General features: G+C 37.2%; 2 protein-coding genes across 4 annotated transcripts in view; one reads left to right on the top strand and one right to left on the bottom strand.

The window, feature by feature from the left end:
* Positions 1 to 7354, top strand: part of LOC118764264 (telomere repeats-binding bouquet formation protein 1-like) — a 139577-nt gene extending 132223 nt beyond the window's left edge. Inside the window, exons 15-16 of one of the 3 annotated variants that reach the window (XR_005000064.1) lie at positions 1012 to 1227; positions 7126 to 7147. Coding sequence is in view for 2 of the 3 variants with exons in the window: in XM_036504812.1 (XP_036360705.1) it covers positions 7126 to 7320 (195 nt within the window). In the remaining variant the exon portion in view is untranslated. Of the gene's footprint in view, positions 1 to 1011; positions 1228 to 7125 lie in introns of all 3 variants that reach the window. The other 2 variants (XM_036504812.1, XM_036504813.1) reach the window with 2 other exon arrangements.
* A 1924-nt stretch (positions 7355 to 9278) lies between these two features.
* LOC115214174 (B-cell receptor-associated protein 31) lies at positions 9279 to 22767 on the bottom strand. Its single transcript, XM_029783262.2, has 2 exons — positions 22612 to 22767; positions 9279 to 10608 (listed from the first exon to the last, which is right to left on the bottom strand). Exon 2 carries the CDS (start codon positions 10525 to 10527, stop codon positions 9805 to 9807), a length of 723 nt encoding a protein of 240 aa, XP_029639122.1. The 5' UTR covers positions 10528 to 10608; positions 22612 to 22767; the 3' UTR covers positions 9279 to 9804.

Below are 22767 nucleotides of genomic sequence, written 5' to 3' on the forward strand. Positions count from 1 at the left end.
GAGTCATTCGGAGCTTCCTATCCTCAGTCGAGTATCAGATTATCTTAGCAGTTTCAACCGGTTACACTCGAGACTGCTCCAATCTGGCTGGCCCCAAGAAAATCTAAGCTAAGAGCACTGGACTCCTTCGAATAAACAAGTGAATGTATACGAAAACAAAGACGTAAAAAACGGAGAAATGCTACACAATTACAAATACAAACAACAGGTGTCTTTCGACTAAGGACGAATTAAATTAAGGTGGCATGTGTGGAAGTGAAGCCTTACAGCAGGAACATAGAAGATGAAAGTCATGGGAAGGAATATAAGAGATGCTACATGGATGGTAGTTGAACCAAGAAAGAAAGGTCAGACTTGGCAGAACACTGGTCACATGGAAGGAGAGGAGAGAGATAGGGGATAGAGGGATTGAAGAATTAGGGAGGGACGAGAAAGAGAGAAAAAGAAAGGAAAGGGACAGAGTGAGGGAAAAGAGGAGGGAAAGTGATGAGAATGAAGGGAAGGCCATAGTATGACACCTTTGCTTGTCCCTTTATCATTCTATAGCCTTTTAACACCTGGCATAACCCTGTCATCTTAATTACTTGCTCCACCTCCTACTCTACTTACTTAGTTGAGAAGGCTTTTTTTCTTTTGTTTGTTCTTTTCTCGTCTTGTATGTTACTCAGTGGCTTTAATAGTGGCATGAAAAAGGCACCACTTTCCATTACTTGGAGCACTCACTAAAGTGGTTGGCATTGAGAAGGACATTGAACCACAGAAACTATACTGAAGCTGATGGTGCAGCTCGGTGTAGCCCTGGGGTATGCGTAATCCTCTCAAACCATCCAATCCAGGTCAACATTGAAAGCAAACATTAAATGATGATGATGATAATGATGATGAAAGGGATGCACATCTTTAAAGTTGTCGCAGCAGATCAATCTAACCCCATGTCGGTTTAAAAGACAAACATTGAACTTGTTAGGATAACTAATTGTTTTGTAGATGTTTGCTTGTATTCTTTTACAGAACATCACTCCACCAAATCATCGCTCTCCTTTTTTATTAAAACACAATGGCGATCAGCGTAGGAGAAAGCGTTTAGAATACTCAAAGGAAGAAGTTGAATATTTAAAAGATGGTGTGCTTAAAATGGGCAAGTCCTGGCATCAAATACGACATGCTTATGCGTTTCACCCATCAAGAACAGCCGTAGACCTCTACAATAAATACAAACAAATTAGGGTAGGACAGTTTTATGTGGTTTTGATATAATTGTATTTTATAATGACATAGGTTATCTTATAATGATGTATAGGTGCAGGCATGGCTGTGTGGTTCTCATCCAAGTGGTTTTGAGTTCAATCCCACTCATAGCCAACCAAAACTATGTGATTGGATTTAGTAGATGGAAGCAGAAAAAGACTTATGTGCATACACACACACACACACACACACACACACACACACACACACACACAGAGTGGCAATAAAGTCACTATACAGTTACTTAGAATGACAATTTAAGACAAAGTAATTAATTGACTTTGGAAGGTTAGATGCAAATTCTCTGAAGCCCAGTAAGTGCAATTGTGTCTGTTTACACTTCCAGATAGCTTGAATTATGCTTCGTCAGACCACACTTTATTGAGTGGAGTAAGTGTAACCTCACAATGATTAACAAAGATTTTGCAGAACTATAAACAACGTTCTCCATTATCTTCAATTAATCCATGAATGAGTTGTGGTATATAAGGCTTGTAGTTTAATTCTTTCAGCATTATCTGAAGCGATCTTCTATTTATGTCCAAGTCTAGGGCATGGTGTCTTGTTGATTTACAAGGGCTGTGTAATACTGATTCAACAACCAGATATCTGTTTTCTTCTGTGCAAGTCGTTTTTGGCTGACCGCAGCATGAAGAATCTAACACAGTCTGTGTTATTGAATTTAACCCAAATTTGATAAATAGCCATTCATGTTGAAGGAGGTGTTTCAAATGATTCCTGCCATTGCCTGATGGCATCTGCAGCATTTTCATGCTTCCAGTACCTTTCCAGAATGAATTGACACTCACCTAAAGTCAGTTGGTGAGACATGATTAAAAATGATACTTGAGAACAAGCCGACAGGTATAATGCATTAAGTTAGATAACAGATTATGTAAACTTCTCTCATTGGTCAGATTAACTTCCGATAAGCTACAATTATAAACCAACTTTGATGATTTATAAGCTACAGTCGTAAACCAGTTTCTGTGTCGTGTGTATTGCTTTACTTCTCTTCCGATTCTGCTTTGCTTTTTTATCATAAGTAACTGTATAGTGACTTTTTTGCCACCCTGTATGGCGGCGAGCTGGCAGAACCGTTAGCATGCCAGGCGAAATGCGTAGCTGTATTTCGTCTGCCGTTACATTCTGAGTTCAAATTCTGCCGAGGTTGACTTTGCCTTTTATCCTTTCAGGGTCGATAAAATTAAGTACCAGTTATGCACTGGGGTTGATGTAATTGACTTAATCCGTTTGTCTGTGCTTGTTTGTTCCCTCTATGTTTAGCCCCTTGTGGGTAATAAACATATATATAGGATTTTTACAGACAAAGGGGACAAAGATCTTGGTCTTTTTATTTTTTCTTGTCCCATTTTCTGCATCAATCTTCTTAGTATTTTCTTCCCATCTTCTCTCATGTATCCTCATAGACCAGTATTCTGGTTATCAAATAGGTGTATTGGAATGCACTGAGCCTAAAAGATCGATTGGAGATATATGGCATGTTATATAAATTTGCCAAATTATTGTTTCACTACAGCATGAAACTATTAGTAGCTGTCTTTTTAAAATTCTTTGTATATTAAAGTATATTTATCTCTCACTGGATAGAGTACCTTTTTTGTTGATCTTAGCTTGGGGTTAGGAAAGCCATCCAGCTGGAAAAACCAATCCAAATTAGACTATGGAACCTGGTGTGGCACCCGGCCTTGCCAGTTCCCATCAGGCTGTCCAACCCATGCCAGCAAGGAAAACAGATGCTAAATGTTGATGATGATATGTATATATAGAGATACACATGCACTTTGCACACATGCTTATATGTGCAAACATGTATGTATGTGTGTGTGTATGCATGTGAATGTATGTATGTGTGTATGCATGTGAATGTATGTATGTATATCTGTTTATACATTTATTAACATACAAGTGTAAACATGCTTGTGCATGCACATGTATGGGTATATTTACATTTTTGGCTGCTTAACATGCAGACTGTTTGAAAACTATACATTATTTGTAAGGTTATTTCTTACAGATATTCTACAGAAATTATAGCCAGCACTGATTTTTTGCTAGTGTTTTGTATCGGGACATCAGATGTAAACAAACAATGTGATCAGAGACAAAAGTGGCTAATGAGTGTACATGCCATATTTTGGGGGTTGTTTCCCCTTCATCAGCACTCATCTAACCCATTCTCACCTCCAAACACATTGCTTATATACCCACAACATACAGCGGTGTTAAGTTATTGGATACACCAATTTACATATTAGACGCGTTCCTGGAGCTGTCACATAAAGACTAATGATCTGTAGGTACATGGTACTTCGTTATGCAAACACAATATACTATGAACTATATATACCCACTTTTGTCTCTGATCACATTGTCTGTTTACATCTGACATCTCGATACAAAACATTGTAGCAAAAATCAGTAAGAAGCAACCTTAAAAATAATGTAACAAGCACTGCTGATGCAGTAGGACGTGGTGCTGACTTATAAAAAGCATCTAGTATACTTTATAGTATATTGTGTTTGCATCACCAAATCCACGTACCTATAAACCTTTAATGTATGTTTTATTTTTGGTTTGATCTTACTCTGGAAATAATTTTAATTTACTCTGTATATAGAAGAAAGTTCTCAGATTTCAAATGAATTTCTTATGTATCACCCATAAAACCCTTGGCTTTTGAATCACTTTTGTAACTTACTGTCAATTAAAAGATAATATTAAAATGTGTGTATGTGTGTGATCATCATTTGAACATCCACTTTCCCATATGTCTCTGAATTGGACAGAATTTATTGAGCGGAATTTTTACAACCAGATGCTATTCCTGTTTCCAAGTACCATATTACCATGGAATGTTTGAAATGAATGACTGCTTGTATTTAAGTGATACTTATACCAATCACATGCATGTATATATCATCATCATCATTTAATGTCCATTTTCTATGCTGGTTTGGGTTGGACAGTTTGACAGAGGCTGGCTAGGCAGAAGAATGTACTAGGCTTCACTGTTTATATATACATTGACAGGTTTCTTTCAGTTTCTTTCTACGAAATCCATTCATGAGACTGGTCAACCTGAGAACATAGTAAAAGACACTTGCCCGAGGTACTACATAGGGGGATGGAATCCCAAACTATGTGGTTGGGAAGCAAACTTTTTACCAGATACGCATGCCTGCAACTATATATATATATAAATTCAAAGTGGCTGAAGATTAGCATCATGCTTGAAACTTGGAGTACCAGCGAATTTGAATTAAACTGTTTTGATCCATACATACTGTATATATATCAGGCACATGCCATCAGTAATTACTCAAGGTAGGCAGTTGGTGATGTTTATGTTGTAAAACACACAAAAAAGTAAGCGAAACACAGGCATGCGATTGAGTTGTAGGCAGATTTACTTCTGCCTTTATAGTGCGTAAAGAAAACATTGTTGTAGGAATGTACACAGCAGTTCTATGCATAATTTTAATACTGAGATTGAAAGGCAGGGGTAAATTATGCCTACCTAATCTACAAAGAAATAAAATATTTTGTATTTTATGCAGAGTAATCAGAGTAACCTTCATAATTTTATCGAATTAGGTGCATATTTTGCCATGAAATATTACTATCAATGTATTTTATTCAGGGTAGGCACTGCCTACCTTGCCTACCCAGTTGGCACGTCCCTGATATGTATTTATATATAAGTAAATTAGAGGATATATTAACCCCTTAAAGGGATGATTACATCCAAGAACACACTGGTTCTATACCTTATATCCTTAGGAAATAAAATTTCTCTACATCAATATATTAAATTGATAATCATTTCTTCCTATAGCTTTAGGAAGAAATGATTATCAATTTATTAACAATAAATAATTATTAACCACTAACTCACCATTTTCTTCTTTTGATTTAATATGGAGTATATTATATATATATATATATATATATATTAATAGTAAGGATTCAGGATAGAATCAGGTACTTAAATGGTTGGGTGTTATTTATTTATTTGCTATATATATATGTAATCAATATCTTCATCATCATCATTATCATCTTTTAACATCTCTCTTCTTTGCTTGTGTTGGTTGGACAGTTTGACAGGTTCTGATGAGACAGAGAACTGCATCATACTCCAGCTAATACCTGCCTTAGTATGGTTTCTAAAGCTGGATGCCATTTCTAATGGCAACTACTTGATAGCGTGTACCGTCTTTTCATGCATACAAGTCAATGTAGTATATATAGTCAAAACATGTAGAGTAAACATTCTCATGTCCCTATCTTTCAAAGCCTCCTGCATTTCACATGGAGTTTTTAGACCTCCAAGGTCATCTTGGTGTATAAGTTGCCCTAGGGTTTTTTTTTTTTTTGGCTGTAAATTGTGGTCTGAAAAATTTGACTTGTATGCTGGAAAATATGGTATATATATGTGCGTGTATATTTGTGTGCATGTGTATATAAACATATATATATATATATTTACATACACAGGTGCAGGAGTGGCTGTGTGGTAAGATGCTTGCTCCCCAACCACATGGTTGGCACCTTGGGCAAGTGTCTTCTACTATAGCCCCTCGGCCGACCAAAGCCTTGTGAGTGGATTTGGTAGATAGAAACTGAAAGAAGCCCATGGTGCATGTATGTATTTATGCATCTGTATTTGTCCCCCCACCATCGCTTGACAACTGATGTTGGTGTGTTTATGTCCCTGTAACTTACCAGTTTGGCAAAAGAATACTAGGCTTACAAAGAATAAGTCCTGGGGTTGATTTGTTTCACTAAAGGCGGTGCTCCAGCATGGCCGCAGTCAAACAAGCAGCAGTACAGAATTGAAACAATCAAAAAAATGCTTAACTTCTCAGAGAATATATATATATGTTAAGCAAAATATAAGTTAGAGGTTATGCAACCATCTAAAGGATAGATGTATCCGTAGGCATTCCTGGTGTATTACCTTACTATGTATAGTCCTAGCTATAAGGTATACCGTAGTAGGTAATTTAAAGGTAAAACCGTGGTTTAATATATATGAAAAAGAAAAGAAATGGAGCAATAATTAACAATGAGAAGTTGATCATTGGTATTAAAAAGTCATTAATGATTTTTTAATACCAATAATCAACTTCTCATTGTTAATTATTGCTCCATTTCTTTTCTGTGGCTGTGTGGTAAGTAGCTTGCTTACAAACCACATGGTTCCAGGTTCAGTCACACAGCATGGCACCTTGGGCAAGTGGCTTCTACTATAGCCTTGGGACGACCAGCCTTGTGAGTGGATTTGGTAGACGGAAACTGAAAGAAGTCCGTCGTCTATATATATGTGTGTGTATATTTGTGTGTCTGTGTTTGTCCCCCCAACATCGCTTGACAACCAATGGTGTGTGTTTATGTCCCTGTCACTTAGCAGTTTGGTAAGAGAGACCGATAGAATAAGTACTCGGCTTACAAAGAATAAGTCCGGGGTCGATTTGCTCGACTAAAGGTGGTGCTCCAGCATGGCTGCAGTCAAATGACTGAAACAAATAAAAGAATATATATGTGCACTTGCTTTTGTGTGTGTGTGTGTGTGTGTGTGTGTAGATACATATATACGCACGTGTGTGTGCCCTCGCACACATTTGTGTGTGCTTATACATGCATCGACATGAGTTTCTATATAATTTCCGTTTATCAAATTCTGCTTACAAGGCATTGCTTATCAGTTATAAGATTGTATTCTTGTTTTGTTTTATAATTTTGAATATGAAAAACAAAAAAAATAGTCTAAACTTTCACTAACCAAAAAAAAAAAAAAATCTGATTAAATTGTTTATTTACAAAAAAAATAATCTAATAAACATTTTCAGAAAAGTTCTTGTGATAAAAGACCTGAACAGAAAACTAAAAAGAAAAATGATTTCTCAATATGTGAAATGAGGAGACTGAGAAGGGGAGTTAGGAAATATGGTTGCAACTGGACACAGATTTTAAAATCCTTTGAATTTTCTCCAAAGAAAACTCCTGAAGATTTGCGTAATAAATGGAGGGTTATGAACAGGTAGCATCTTTTAAATTATCAATGTGTTTAAGTTATTAATCAGCCAGTTGATTTCTAAAAGTATATTTTTCAAGATGAAATTCAATAAAGTTAATGAATATTTTGTTTGTTTTTTGTTGTATGCAGAGTCATTTTGTTACTCAGTTTCTGAGTAGAGACATTGATTGGATACAAAATCCAACCAATGGTAGCCCATAATCCTTCAAAATGTCCCTGGTACCATTTGGTGTGTGGTCATCCAGAACAAGCTGTCAACCCAGCTGGATCTTCAGTGAAGAGGACACAGTAAGCATGTTCTAACTCAGAAAATCAAGTACTCATGGCCAAAGAGTTTGAGCAGGCTTCTTGGAGGTGGCTCCAAAGGGTCCAAGACATGTGGATGGACCTATATTACATGCTTTGACCCATTACCTTTCTGATTACTCAGTTAAATGTAAAGCTCATTTAGTTACATTTAAAAAAAGAAAAATTAACCATGCATTCTCATAGCTTTGAGATTTAGAATGACATTGTAGGGTAGGTGTGAGATGTTAGATATGGCTAGTTTGAACATAAAATGGATTGATTATTTGGTTCAAATGCTAAAGGATTAATATGTAGGAAAGAAATCTTTTTCTGAATGTGCACTGGTGAAATTTATGCGCATCTGATATGCCTGTGTGTCCTTTATGCCCTCAAATATGGCATTTTTCTAATAGAAAAGATAAGTGGATCTGATATCTTTAGATAATTCCTTTAAATCCATCTTTATTTATCACAAATAATAAAAACATTTAAAATATTTCAATAACTGTTTGAGTCCATGATTAGGAAAGTTTATCACGCTACATATGCTCAATTAAATATCAGTGAACTTATCTGCAATTAATGTATCAAAGTCGCATTCTCGTTGATTTCTTCTTTTTGTTCACAATTAGAAATTTAACATGATTTCATCACACTTGATGCTTCATTATATCTAATCCACAAGCATTATTGAACATCTTCATTCTTGGCCAGTTATTGTAAGGGAGATAATCATTTCTAGATAAATCTTGCCAGGATTATTTGAATTCTAACCCTCTCAGACCTAGGCTGACTTTTCCTTCCACCTGGGCTCCAAAGCAAAAAAAATTAATAGTTGCATATACAGCTCAAGAGTAATGATTGCAGACAAACTAATGGACAGAGTTGGGTGTATTTTCTTTTTCTATGTGTATTGTGCATAACAGTTTTATCGAGAATCTGACAGAGATGACATGTAACCTATTTCTGCAATAGCAGGAGTATGGCATAATGAGGTTGTAAAAATAAAACTTTTCCAACTTCAGTTTTAACAAAGGAAACATTTTCCTTTTGGCTCTGTAGTACAAATGTCTTGTTTTCAAAAGTTTTGAATTAAAATCTTTCACTAAACCTTATTCACAATTAATGATCCTAACACTAGCTTAATGATAACCAAGTTATTTTACTAAAATTCTTTGTTATATTTAAAATTAAATGAAAGAAATATAGAACATCTCAACAGAAATGTGGTAATAAAAGGTTTAACGAGACTGTAGACTATAACACAACAAAAAAGATGTTTGAGATTCCTGCTCTCTACTATTATCTCTGCCTTAACAAAGGCAGAGGTATTGTTTTCAGTTATGTTTGTTTGTCCTTGGACAAGATATTTCAAGAACCGCTGGGTTGATACAGATGAAGCCTTCAGGGATGTTTGGTCTCACGACTGGCACAAACTGATTAGATTTTGGGATGCTGGTGAGTTTACGTCCCCCGTAACTTAGCGGTTTGGCAAAAGAGACCAATAGAATAAGTCCTGGGGTCAATTTCCTCGACTAAAGGCGGTGCTGCAGCATGGCCGCAGTCAAATGACTGAAACAAGTAAAAGAGTAAACTAAATTATCACTCGTCAGACATGTTTCTGACACATCCCAAGTCCTTATGTTTTAACAACACTCACTAAAACAAAACACAAAGTAAATATTAATAGACATGTTTATTTATTTATTAAATAGCATATTTATATATACAACGTAATAATACAAAATGTTATGTCTTGTTTATGAATAACTCAGTTTAATGGGAGGGCATCAAGGACATGTTAAATGTTTAGGTTGGCTGGATGTAAATCTCAGAGGAATGGGTCAATTAGTTCTCTGTTCTTCAGTCTTCATTTATTAAACGCATCATTTATTTTTTTTTAAAAAAAGCACATAACCATCAAACTGATTTGTTTTCTTTTTTTCTGACCTCTCTCCACTTCTTTACAATGTGAAAGTAAAGTAATAATAATTTCTTACATTTGTGTTCATTCAGGTCAAACACGTTCACTAAACTCATCATACCAATTCTGAAAGTCTGTAAGAATCCTTGAGACTATTTTTGTTCTGTAATTAGTAATAAGTTTGTCACCATGTTAGATATAGTTTGTAGGCTTAAAAATACATTTTGCTTAAGCTTCAAAACTTTCATGAAAAAATTAATATTTACCCATTATTTTTCATTAATCATCTTTTTTATTGGAATCCTTATCGGTTTTCTTTTGAAGGACAGAATATTCTTCCAGCAACCTATCATATTCACGTTTAGTTGCTTCAGACTGAGATTTCATGGCCATCAGATCAATCTGATTTTGTTTCAATTCACCTTTAGCATTTTGTAATTCCTCCTCTGCTGTTCCCAGCTTTGCTTTGAGAGCCTGAAGATGTTTAGCGGCATTCTCCTTTTCAGAATTGGCCTGATTCTCTCCTGGGGGTGCTGATGAATTCATTAATCTATTAGCAGCTTCAGTAGCACTCACAGCTTGCTTATGAGTGGCTTCCAAATCAGTTTGCAGCTGAGCTTGGGTTGTGATCAGTTTGACAATACGATTCAAGACCATCCAGAGGAACAAAGAAAATCCAGAGATGTAAAAATTACGTTGAGCCCGAAACAGGTTTAAATGCTGATTCTGTCCAACACCTGGCATGACTCCAGTCATGGTATCCAATTTGTCGATTGCGTTATTATATTTACGAAGGTGCCAAATTGAGTCAAGGAAAGCAACAGCTAAGGCCAACATTAACAATCGAATATACAAATATGAGTATGTAGATATTAATGATAAAAGGCGAGATTTAAACAATTTTCTCCATGTCAGTGGTGATATGAAAGGCAACAGGAATAAGAAAACCATTCCAATTTCAAAATATAAAAAACTAGCAATTATTGTCCACTGCAAACTCATGATGAATATATGAGTTTGATGTGTGCAGGTGTGGTTGAGTATGCAGTTGTAGAACTTTTTGCTTTTGATTGGATTCAATACCTGTAGATAAATAAAAACAAAAACAATTACATAAACATGAATATTAAATATAGGTGTACAACAGATTTTATACAAACATTTTCAAAAAAAGAAGAGAAACAGATCATTTCTAAAACAAGTTTACTTTTGTGGAGTATACTACATCATCATCATCATTTAACGTCTACTTTCCTATGTTTGCATAAAGCAGCCAGATGGTCGATGCCAGTGCCACCTGACTGGCTCCCATGTCGGTGGCACGTAAAAAAGCACCATCCGAACGTGGTCAATGCTAGTGCTGCCTGACTGGCTCCCATGCCGGTGGCACATAAAAAGCACCATTTGAATATGGTTAATGCCAGTGCCACCTGACTGGCTCCCATGCCGGTGGCACGTAAAAAGCACCATTCGAATGTGGTCAATGCCAGTGGCACATAAAAAGCAACATTTGAACGTGGTCAATGCCAGTGCTGCTTGACTGACTCCCATGCCAGTGGCATTGGAGCCTGGTACAGCCTTCTGGCTTGCCAGTCCTCAATCAAACCGTTCAACCCATGCCAGCATGGAAAGCAGACATTAAACGATCATGATGATTTGTTGAGGTAGATTTTCTAGAGTTGGATGCCCCTTTTGCCCTTAACCTTGACTTATTTCCAAGCAAATTATAATTCCCCATGGCCAGACAGCTTTTCCATGAAAGACTGGAAACTAACAACTTTGCTTGCATAACAATGACACTCATTTACTTGCAACCCATTATGTTTAAACAAGGCTACACATATACAGACATATTTATATATACATGACAGGCCTCTTTCGGTTTTTATCAACCAAATCCACTTACAAGATTTGGTCAGCCCCGAGCTACAGTAGAAGACAGGCTCAAAGTGCTGTGCAGTGGGATTGAATCCAAGACAACATAGTTTGCCTGCACCTAACCACATATATAAAATCATCATTTCCTGTCTGCCTTCCATACTGGCACAGGTTGGATCCTTTGACGAGATCCATTGGGTCAGACGACTACATGATGTTCCAGTCTTAGTTTTGGCATAGTTTAACAACTGGATGCCCTTCCTAATGCAAACCACTTTACAAAGTATATTGGAGACTTGTTCCACAGCAACAGCACTAGTGAGGTCACCATATTCCTTGCAAGATGAAAGAGTCCTGTCAACTGAGGGAAATATAGTAGAACAGGAGGTAGCTTTATGCTAGGTGTTGAGAAAGGGGACAGGAACAATATGTTGCTCACTTCATATTATCATATAAGGCTGGTACAAATAAATGGGTTGGAACCAAGAGGTAGAGATAATAGATATAAGAAGGTGACTAGAGCCAGAAGATGGCAAAAGGGTGTGTGTGATGGGGAAGTGAGATGATTAGAAATACAAGTAGGACTGAATTGAATAGTGAACACGTGTGTATGTCGGTATATATTAGGGGATATTTGAATGTGTATGAAGGAGAGAGAGAGAGAGCGTTAAGGTGTACACACTTACCCTTGCTATCAAAAGAAGCCACCTGGTGACAAAAAGACCATCCTCTCCTGATAGTTGGTGCTTGTCCTTTGTGGAATTGGGGCAAAACTAAGATTTACCAAGTATATAACTATATCTGTGTTTCACTGACATATGCAAGGACCCATTGCTCTCATGCAAATGCATGTAAAAGTCTTTCTCAAAGTTGTCAAACACAGTCCCCCAAGAGCTCCATCACTCTTCTCAAGACCACAAACTTAGAGCTGACATGATCAATGCCAGCACAACGTACAGTAGGTCTGGTGAGATTGTTGATATGCTAGAGCAGAGAAATATAGATGTGTGTTGTGTGCTAGAAGTACAATGGAGGAGAGCATCAGTTAACTTGTGGACAAAGAATGTTGATACAAATTCTTCTAGGTAGAGAGTAATGACAGGGTAGGTGGTGTAGTTATACTTTTGGTGGAAAGTGTTGTGTGATGTAATAGTGACAGTTTTCTCTGTATGCTCTACATGCTGGACTGGCAATAAAATGAGGGACTGTTTCTGTGAGTCCTTTTGCAGACTATGGCAATGACATCTGTTTGGTGAATTCAACAGTCATGTCTGGCAACACTCCAGTGAATTTTATGGTGTGCATGGAGGGTTTGACTTTGGTACTAGAAATCAGGAGGAAACAAGTCTGCTGGAGTTCTGAGATGCAAATGACTTGTAGGTCTGCAACACTACCTTCAAGAAAAACCAACCAGCCACTTAATCACTTATTAATCTAGTGGGTGCACAAAGTAGATTAACTACATTCTCTCCAGAAACAGGGATAGACAGATGCTTGTAAATGCAAAGTTCTTCCCTGATGAATAGTTAACGACTTCAGACTTAGGGTTAGATGGACTCAGACACACAAACCAGTTTAGAAAAGGAATACATGGAAGCTTAAAGATCTATTAAACAGTTAGACATTTAGAGACATTCTGATTAATGCATATGATGAGGAGGAAGAGAGAGTGATGTAGAGAACAACTGAAAGTTCTTACAGGGAAATCTGAAGGCTACAGACCAAATCTGTGATTGGGGCAAAGTTTTTGCCAGACCAAGGGTGAAATAGTGGTGGAACAGTTACGCAGACAGGGTCATAAAAGCAAGGAGACAGGTTTGGAATGACTGGAGAAATGGAGGCAGCAAAAAGCTACATCAGGTAACTAAAAGGAAAATTAGGTAACATGTTAATTTAGCAAGGGTGGAAGCAGAAAGGAAGAGGTTTGCTAAGTTTTACAGCATGAAGATCAAAGATGTGAGAGAAGTGTGTATGGATGGATAATGGTAAGCTTGCATTCAGTGACTCTTAAAAGAAAGGGCCTGGAAGTGTTACTATGAAAGGTTATTAAATGTGAAGAATGCATGGGAGAAAGGGAGTCTCCCAAATGTGAACCCAGAGGGACTAGCTATCCTAGTTGACAGCAATATGATAGATAAGGGAATGAAGACAGGGTCCGTTGATAATTACTGCTGAAATGCTTAAAATATCTGGCAGAGTAGAATGTAGTCTAGTCACATATAATAATGAGGCTATTCAGGAGGTTGTCATCCCCAATGACTGGTATAGCAGCATTATCATCCATTGCTAGAAGGGTAAGGGAGATGTTTTTGAGAGAAGTAATGACAGAGATATGAAATTGCTGGAACACACCATGAAAGCTAGAGAGTTATAGCACAATTAATTAGGAAGAGAATGAGACTAGATGAAAAAATGCAGTTCAATGCCAGAGAGAAGTACTACTGATGCTATCTGTTGAGTCAGACAACTGCAGAAGTATTTAGCTAAGAATAAACCATTATATTTGACATTAGTTGACCTGAAGCAAGCCTTTGGCAGAATCTCTCACCCTGTGATACGGTGATCTTGGAGAAAGATGAATGCCTTGTGAAAGCTGTACAAGCTATATACAGGGGTGCAGTCAGTAAAGTGAGTGTTAGCCATGAGTATCAAATATAGTGCACAGGTAAGCATTCATCAGGGCTCAGATCTCAGTTCCCTCTGATTCATCACTGTCCCCTAGGCTGTAACAGAATTTTAAGACTGGCTGTCCTTAGGGTACTTTATGCTGATGGTTTCTCTCTCATAGTGCAATGTGTAACAATTAAAAAAGAAGTTCCAGATGGGGAATAAAAACCTGGAACTGAAGGACCTTGAATGTAGTAAAGAACAAGGTTCTAGTAAACAAGAAAACATACAGGACCCTACCCACTTCAGGTAATAGACCCTGCTCAACATGTAGGAAAACTATGGATTTACAAGCAGTTCAGAGGAATTACAAATTTAATGGAAAAAGTAGTTTGTATGGAGAAAGAGTCAAAAAGACGAAAGATACACAGGAAAATGAATTTACTCAAATACCCAGAAGGCTCCCCAGTGGTAACAGATAATTTCTGTTATCTAAGTGACCTAGTTAGCAGTGGAGGAGGATGTTCTGAAAGTGTAGTTGCTAGAGTACGAATGGGATGGAGAAAATTCAGGAAGCTACTACTAATACTGTTGGTAACAAGCTCTCTCAATCCAAGTGAAAGGAAGATGTGTGATGCTTCTGTATGAACAGCAATGCTACATGGTAGTAAAAGGTGGGCCCAGAATGCAGAGGACATGCAAAGATTAGATGTTGGATGTGCATGTACAACAAAAAGCTAGTGTAGTGAGAGAAAAGTTAGGCATAACTGCAATTAGGTGTAACGTGCAAGAGAGAAGACTGATGGTTCGGTCATGTGGTGTGTATGGGTGAGGACAGCAACATTAAGAAGTACTGATTGCTTAACCCTTTCGTTACCAAACTGCCCAAAGCCGCCCGAAAAAAATTTTGGTTAATGTGACCAAGCCGCCCAAACCCGCCCATATTTGACTATTCATATTTAAATGAGAATATCAGAGCAAATCTCTTTAGTACATTCGTGAAAACAAGTGATTATACTTCGTAAACAGTTCATCTACAGTTTTGTACAACGATTGAAGTGTAATTTTAATTCCGTGAATTTTGGGAGATTTTTTTCCAAAATTTGTTCCTATTGTGTTTTCAAAATTTGTAATTCTGACAAAAAATGGATACGAATTTCAAGCAGCGAGTCAGAATTCAAAGGATTACAAATCACTTCTGTCAATCATCGCCTAGTCTCACCTTTCCCGACTCATATGTATCATTGACCACTCCTTCACCCCTTGACCACCATTCACTACATCCATGCCTCAACCCTACATCATCATTTAACATCTGTTGTCCATGCTGGCATGGGTTGGACGGTTTGACCCGGCTGCCATGCTGGAAGGCTGCACCAGACTCCAGTGTGATTTGGCGTGGGTTTCTACGGCTGAATGCATTTCCCAACACCAACCACTTAGAGTGTAATGGGTGCTTTTATGTGCCACTGGAGCGCTTTTATGTGCCACCGGCATGGGTACCAACTGTGTGACACCGGTATCTGTCATGGCTGTGATTTTGCTCAGCTTGATGGATCTTCCTCTCAAGGGCAATATAATGCCAAAGGTCTCAGTCATTGCCTCCGTGAGACCCAACACTTGAAACAACCTCAATAATTATCACTTAACCCTTTTCATTAGCAAATACCTATCACCTGTCAACATTCAGTCATCATTCATTATATTCACCACCTCACTGGTCCCCTCACTCTCTCCATACACTCTACCTTCTGGTGTTAGGAATAGCCTCCACCTTTAGAAACAATACCAAAGAAGATGTTGGAGCACAGTGCAGTTATTGGACCCAATGGATCCTGCCAAACTGTTCAACCCATGCCAGCATAGAAGATGAATGTTAAAAGATGATAAGGACAATTTATATATAAGTACAAAAATACATTCACCAAATGAGTACAAATACCTAGATTTTGAAAATATACTAAGATTTTGAGAACAAAGCATAACCAAAAAATATGTTAGACTTTAAAAAAATATGAGAATGAGAGCTTTCGTCTTACAAGACAAAATCCCACAATGCATTTGCAGTAACCAGTAATTGGTTACTTGACTGGTCTATAGAGAAAATCCACTTCATAGATATTATAACCCATAAGATCTTGACATGGATTGTGAATTTCCATTGAAAAATGATAGTGGTAGACTATCTAAGGAAAAATGGAAAGAGACAACACCAGCTAAATCATAAGAGCCAAAATGAATACATCACCCAAATGCTTAAAACTGAATTGAATAACATCCTATGGGTTAGTACTGAACTCATCAAGAAACACCCAGTTCCTGATGACCCCTCACTCATGACTGCTATGTCGCATCACATCTCAAAGTTTATGCTTTTAAAATCCATAGGCAGGAGGCAGCTATGAAATATCTCCTGAACAAATGGGATAGCAAAGCCCTAAAGATCAAAGTAAATTTGGTCACTGTTGGTTAGTCTCAGTCTTGAGTGAACATATGATAAAAAGAAGTCATGACCATCCCATCGTTTTGTGAATTATATTACCTGATAAGCTTTTAAGCTGGCCATACCTAACTCAAATATTCTACTTAATTCATGCTCAAATCAGTCAAATCCAATCTCATTCACATATCCTACAAAGTCATTTATAGAAAATGAACAAGCACAAGTAGGTTATCAAAAGCTCGAATCTACAAGATTAATGCAAAACAATGTGAATAAATAAGCATTACACTTGACAGAGTAATAGGAATGTGAGAGGGTTAAGGAGTGTTAATTGGGGGACGTTTGTCTACTGTTTCAAGCAGGTTTACTGAGCACACAGAACTCCTTTGTTGAACAGCAAGATAACAGTCATAAACTGTTGTATCTTTTTTTTTCTTCTTTATTGCCCACAAGAGGCTAAATATAGAGGTGGACAAACAAAGACAAAGGGATTAAGTTGATTACATCGACCCCAGTGCGTAACTGGTACTTAATTTATCGACCCCGAAAGGATGAAAGGCAAAGTCGACCTCGGCGGAATTTGAACTCAGAACATAACAGCAGATGAAATACCTATTTCTATTTCTTTATTACCCACAAGGGGCTAAACACAGAGGGGACAGACATAGGTATTAAGTCGATTACATCGACCCCAGTGCGTAACTGGTACTTAATTTATCGACCCCGAAAGGATGAAAGGCAAAGTCGACCTCGGCGGAATTTGAACTCAGAACATAACAGCAGATGAAATACCTATTTCTATTTCTTTATTACCCACAAGGGGCTAAACACAGAGGGGACAAACAAGGACAGACATAGGTATTAAGTCGATTACATCGACCCCAGTGCGTAACTGGTACTTAATTTATCGACCCCGAAAGGATGAAAGGCAAAGTCGACCTCGGCGGAATTTGAACTCACAACGTAACGCAGACGAAATACCGCTAAGCATTTCGCCCGGCGTGCTAACGTTTCTGCCAGCTCGCCGCCTTACACTGTTGCATCTTACAAGCGAGAAAATATTGTCAGGCAGGAATACAGCAGATGTTACTTCATCTATGAGAAAATAAGTCTCACTCCATCGAACACTATTTCGTTTCTTCAAAGAGGCAGCATGAGGCATAAGTTACTTGTTTTCATTAATTCATCGAAGTGGTTGGTATATAAAACTGTGAGGTATGAGTTAACTTAAGAAGGGTGTGACAGGTGATGGTAGGAAGGACTAGCAGCGTTTCAGTTACATATGTGGATATACTTACATATGCCGCATACACACAAAATTGACTTTGGGGTGTATTATTTTATGGTGATGAATATATTTTGTATCCATAAATTGATCAAATTCATCTTTCACACTAATTATTAACAAATTATTAAGGAATAAACTTAGCTATAACTATACCATTTAATACCTAAAATGTTGTTTAATGCACATCTACAGTAATTGAGCTAACACAAAAGAATTTCCACTATGATCATACTTCCGTCCTTTATCAAGTTTCACTGGTGCTACTTTAGTGTACAGTCCTACCACTATCTGCAATCTACTCTATGAACTGACCTGGTTTTCTGGTTTAGGGTTGGGGTTCAGGACTAGGGTGAGAGGGTTACTGTTAAGATTAGGTTGCAAGCTAAAGTATAAATGGCCAGGTAGACTTCACAATAAAGTGACACTGATTTATCTTGTCTTATCTATGATGGTAGTGTTCAGTTTGAGAGATTTAGTTGCTATTTCTTGTTGGTCAAGTGATTGCAAAGAAATTCTCTCATTGGATTGATGTATTGGAAAATCCTATTGAAAGGGTTAACAGGATTGCATATTCTGTTATTGTTTTAAGTAAATGGTGTATGACTTAATGGTTAGTGTATTCGGCACACGATCATAAGACCATGAGTTCAATTCCTAGTGATGCAATGTGTCCTTGAGCAAGACACTTTATTTCACATTGCTCCAGTTCACTCAGCTGGCAAAAATGAGTAGAACCTGTACATCAAAGGGCCAGCCATGTCACAACCTGTATATCACTGAGTCTCGCCGAGAATTACATTAAGGGAACGTGTCTCTGGAGTGCTCGGCCACTTGCACATTAATTCCATGACCAAGCAGTTCCATTAATCGGATCAACTGGAACCCTCGTCACCTACAGAGTGCTCTAAGTAAAAGATGGGCTCTATTGAGAGACATGTCATTTAAGAAAAGGATTTAATAAGACCATCATCTTGAGAGCATGCCTTTACACAAATATAAAAATTGGTAGAAGTGGGGAGCCTTCCCAGGCAGCACTTATGAGTCTGCAGTATAAGCCTGTACAAAGAATAGGCAGATGGGAGTTGCAGGGCGACAGCAAACTCAAGTGGTTCACACTACCCTTTAGCATTTAAACCGGTCACGTCCAACCCAAATATTGTGCCCATTTTATGATCAAACCAGCCAGATCTGGTCTCTTACACCTACTCTACAATGTCATTCTTAAAATAAACAATTGGATCATCGAAATCTCAAACCTACGAGATACTGCATGATTAATTTAAAACAATATGAATAAATAAGCTTTACATTTGAAGAGTAAACTGAATGCTAAAAGGTTAAAACCCTACAGTTTCAAAAATTGTAGATCAGGTTGGGATACGGGACTAGTTTTAGATAACCTGAAAAAAGACAAAAAGAAAAGGCTTGAACTCTTCATTCTAAGCCTGTTCAGACAAGCCTGGCATGGGAGTTAAACTACTTCCTTTCAACCCTTTAGCCTTTAAACTGGACATATCCAGCCCAAATATTTTACCTAGTTTCTATTCAAACCAGCCTGGTCCAACCTCTTACATCTACCCTATGATATCATTCTCAAAAAATATTGCATCACTGAAATGTTCAAACCAGCCCGGTCCAGTCTCTTAAACCTACCCTATGATATCATTTTAAGGAAATATTGCATCACTGAAATGTTCAAACATTCCAGATCCAGTCTCTTACACCTACCCTATGATATCATTCTCAAAAACTATTACATCACTGCAATGTTCCAACAGGCCAGATCCAGTCTCTTAAACCTACCCTATGATATCATTCTCAAAAACTATTACATCACTGCAATATTCCAACCTGCCAGATCCAGTCTCTTAAACCTACCCTATGATATTCTCAAAAACTATTACATCACTGCAATGTTCCTACCTGCCAGATCCAGTCTCTTACACCTACCCTATGATATCATTCTAAGGAAATATTACATCACTGAAATGTTCAAACCTGCCAGATCCAGTCTCTTACACCTACCCTATGATATTGTTCTAAGGAAATATTACTTCAATGCAATGTTCAAACCTGCCAGATCCAGGCTCTTACACCTACCCTATGATATCAATCTAAGGAAATATTACATCACTGAAATGTTCAAACCTGCCAGATCCAGTCTCTTACACCTACCCTATGATATCATTCTAAGGAAATATTACATCACTGAAATATTCCAACCTGCCAGATCCAGTCTCTTAAACCTACCCTATGATATCATTTTAAGGAAATATTGCATCACTGAAATGTTCAAACCCGCTAGATCCAGTCCTGCATAATCCTATGATGTCATTTTCAAAAAATCTTACATCACTGAAATTTTGAAACTGCAAGATAATAGATGACTAATTTCAAACCATGTGAATAAATGAAGTATAACATTTGACAGGTTAATCCGAATGCTACACAGTTAAAGAATGTTGCAAATTTTATCAAAGAAATCCTGACTCAGTAACAGAACTCCTGATAAAATTTAAGTCATGTATTCAACTAATGAAAGCTTTAGTGCAGTGGTTCCCAACTCTTCTATTTATATGAGTTTTGCCACAGGCCCCTTTTAATACGCTTATCCTTATATATATATATATATATATATATTTCAAATTCTGAATTTAGTTCATGGACCCCTAGTTGGGAACCACTGCTTTCGTGGCTCTTAACCTAGGTAGTAGCATCTTTAGGGGTCATTGTGAGCTTACAAGAAAGGATGGGGCAAGAAAGTACTGAATATTTAGAGGGATCATGAAAAAAAAAAAACATTATTTAAACTAAGAATAATCTTTAATCTTTTACTTGCTTTGCACATTGGACTGCGACCATACTAGGGCACCACTTCAAAGGGTTTTGACAAATCAACCCCAGTACTTAATTCTTAAGTCCGGTACTTATTCTACAGATCTCACACACACAAGCATTTATAGGAAGGGCTTCCGCACAGTCTCCATCAACCAATTTCACTAACAAAGCATTGTTCGACCTGAGCCTATAGAAGACACATGGCTTAGTTGCCGTATTGCACAACTGAACCCAAAACTACATGGTTGCAAAACAAGCTTCTTAACCGCACAACCAATACCTTGTATTTATTATAAACACAGTTTCAAATAATCTTCGTCGTGATTAGTAATGTGATTAAGAGATTGTCATCATGACGGATTACGTGCCAAGGTCCAACATAATTTCGTTATACAAATCTTTTGCCTTTTTTATTAATTTCTAGAAAGAAAAAAAAAACTCAAACATATAGGACACTATACAAAAATCTAAAAAGATCAGGTCATATTAGAACAGATGGCGAATAAACCACGAAACAGAATTGGTTTGTTTAGCAAACAAGAGCAAGAGGCGTTTATGAAACGGCATTCGGTGAATAAAGATGCGCGGAGTTACCGGGAATCACTGAGATCAGTATATCTTATAGATAGTAGTATTTCACTTTATGAAATTCATATAACGGTCACGTTTAGAACGCTCTTAAAACACGAGATGGTCACGGTCGGAATTCTTGTTTGTGATTGGAACGCCTTTAGAAATACGCGTTTTTTTTTTTTTATAGTTATTTTTCCGCGGGTCCAGCATCCACGAAATCAGACTTTTTATTTTCATTTTTTAATTTCTTTTTTTGGAGAGTTTTCTACCACGGAGCCTAAACTACGGAATATCCGTGAATTTAATGTATATACACACATATACATACACATAAATGGGACTGTTGTTTTGGAAAATTTAAGGTTGTCAAAAATGGGCTACATCACTAATGTTTTTAAAACAACATCATTTATTCTAAAAAATATTCAGAAAGTTAAAATAATTCAGTATCGAATTTGTTGAAGCGTAAGGTAACAAATTACGGAGCCGACAGACAAATGTGTCATGAAAAGCATTCAAGCGTGACATACCGTCCTTTGTGAGTATGCTCCGTCATCAACTCTTTTTAAAAAGAAAAATGCTAAGGCGTAAAAAAAAAAATTAGTATGATTATTATTGACCTCAAAAGAATGAAAGGCCGAGGTTGTCTTTGTTTTCTAACGTTTCGGGATCGATAAAGTCCCAGTTCAGCATTGGGGTCGATGTAACAGACAAAACCCTCCCCGAAAAATTTAGGGTCCTGTTCCTATTATCACTGTCATTGTTGCATGGAATTATTACCACTGTCATTATTGTATGGAAATCTATTATTATTATTATTATTGTAATTCAAATCCGGCCGAGTTCGATTTTGCTTTAAATCCTTTCGAGGGGCAATAAAGTCGGATATTGGGGGTTCGATGTAATCAAGTGGTCCCCATTCCCCTAAAAACTGCTGGTTTTGTACTTAAATTAGAAAATTAATATTAATATCGTCGTTGGATTCTATTTTGAGAGAAGAGAAGTTACTCATTATGTAGTCTAACCACAACAATAACCATACATGTCGCTGTGCCAACCACGAAAACTAGGCCTTCATGCAGTGACCCGGTTTGCGAGAAATAGCAGCAGAAGAAAGAAAGTAAAAAAACAACATCACCCTCAAAATAATACAATCACTGCCTTTGAAAAGCAAAATGACATGTTGAGATAATTTGAGATGGTGGTCATATCCGGAAATATATTCTATCATTAAACTGTATTTAGGAGGAGCGGAGTTGGACAGAAATTAAATATCGTTAAAACAACAACATAATTTTCATTATCTGTCACGTAGTTTTTCGAACTAAGTCTAAATTAATAAAGACACGTAAATATTAACAGTGTAATTGAACCGATACGGAAAAGACAAGAGAATTTTGTAAAATTAATTAAAATATATTGCGAAGTATAATAAAGGTAAAAATAAGCAAATAGTTACGTGAATCTGATAAAGAATCGAGTGTTTTGTCCTTAAGTGATGATGGCGTTTTAATGCAGCCTCGTTCTGGTTTCTATAGTGAAGTCAATAGAGCGACCTTGGTGTTTTATACGGAGCCTCATTTTCGAAGCAGCAATGTATCACTAACACATGGAT

Source organism: Octopus sinensis, linkage group LG7, assembly GCF_006345805.1.
Source record: "Octopus sinensis linkage group LG7, ASM634580v1, whole genome shotgun sequence".
Classification (NCBI taxonomy): domain Eukaryota; kingdom Metazoa; phylum Mollusca; class Cephalopoda; order Octopoda; family Octopodidae; genus Octopus; species Octopus sinensis.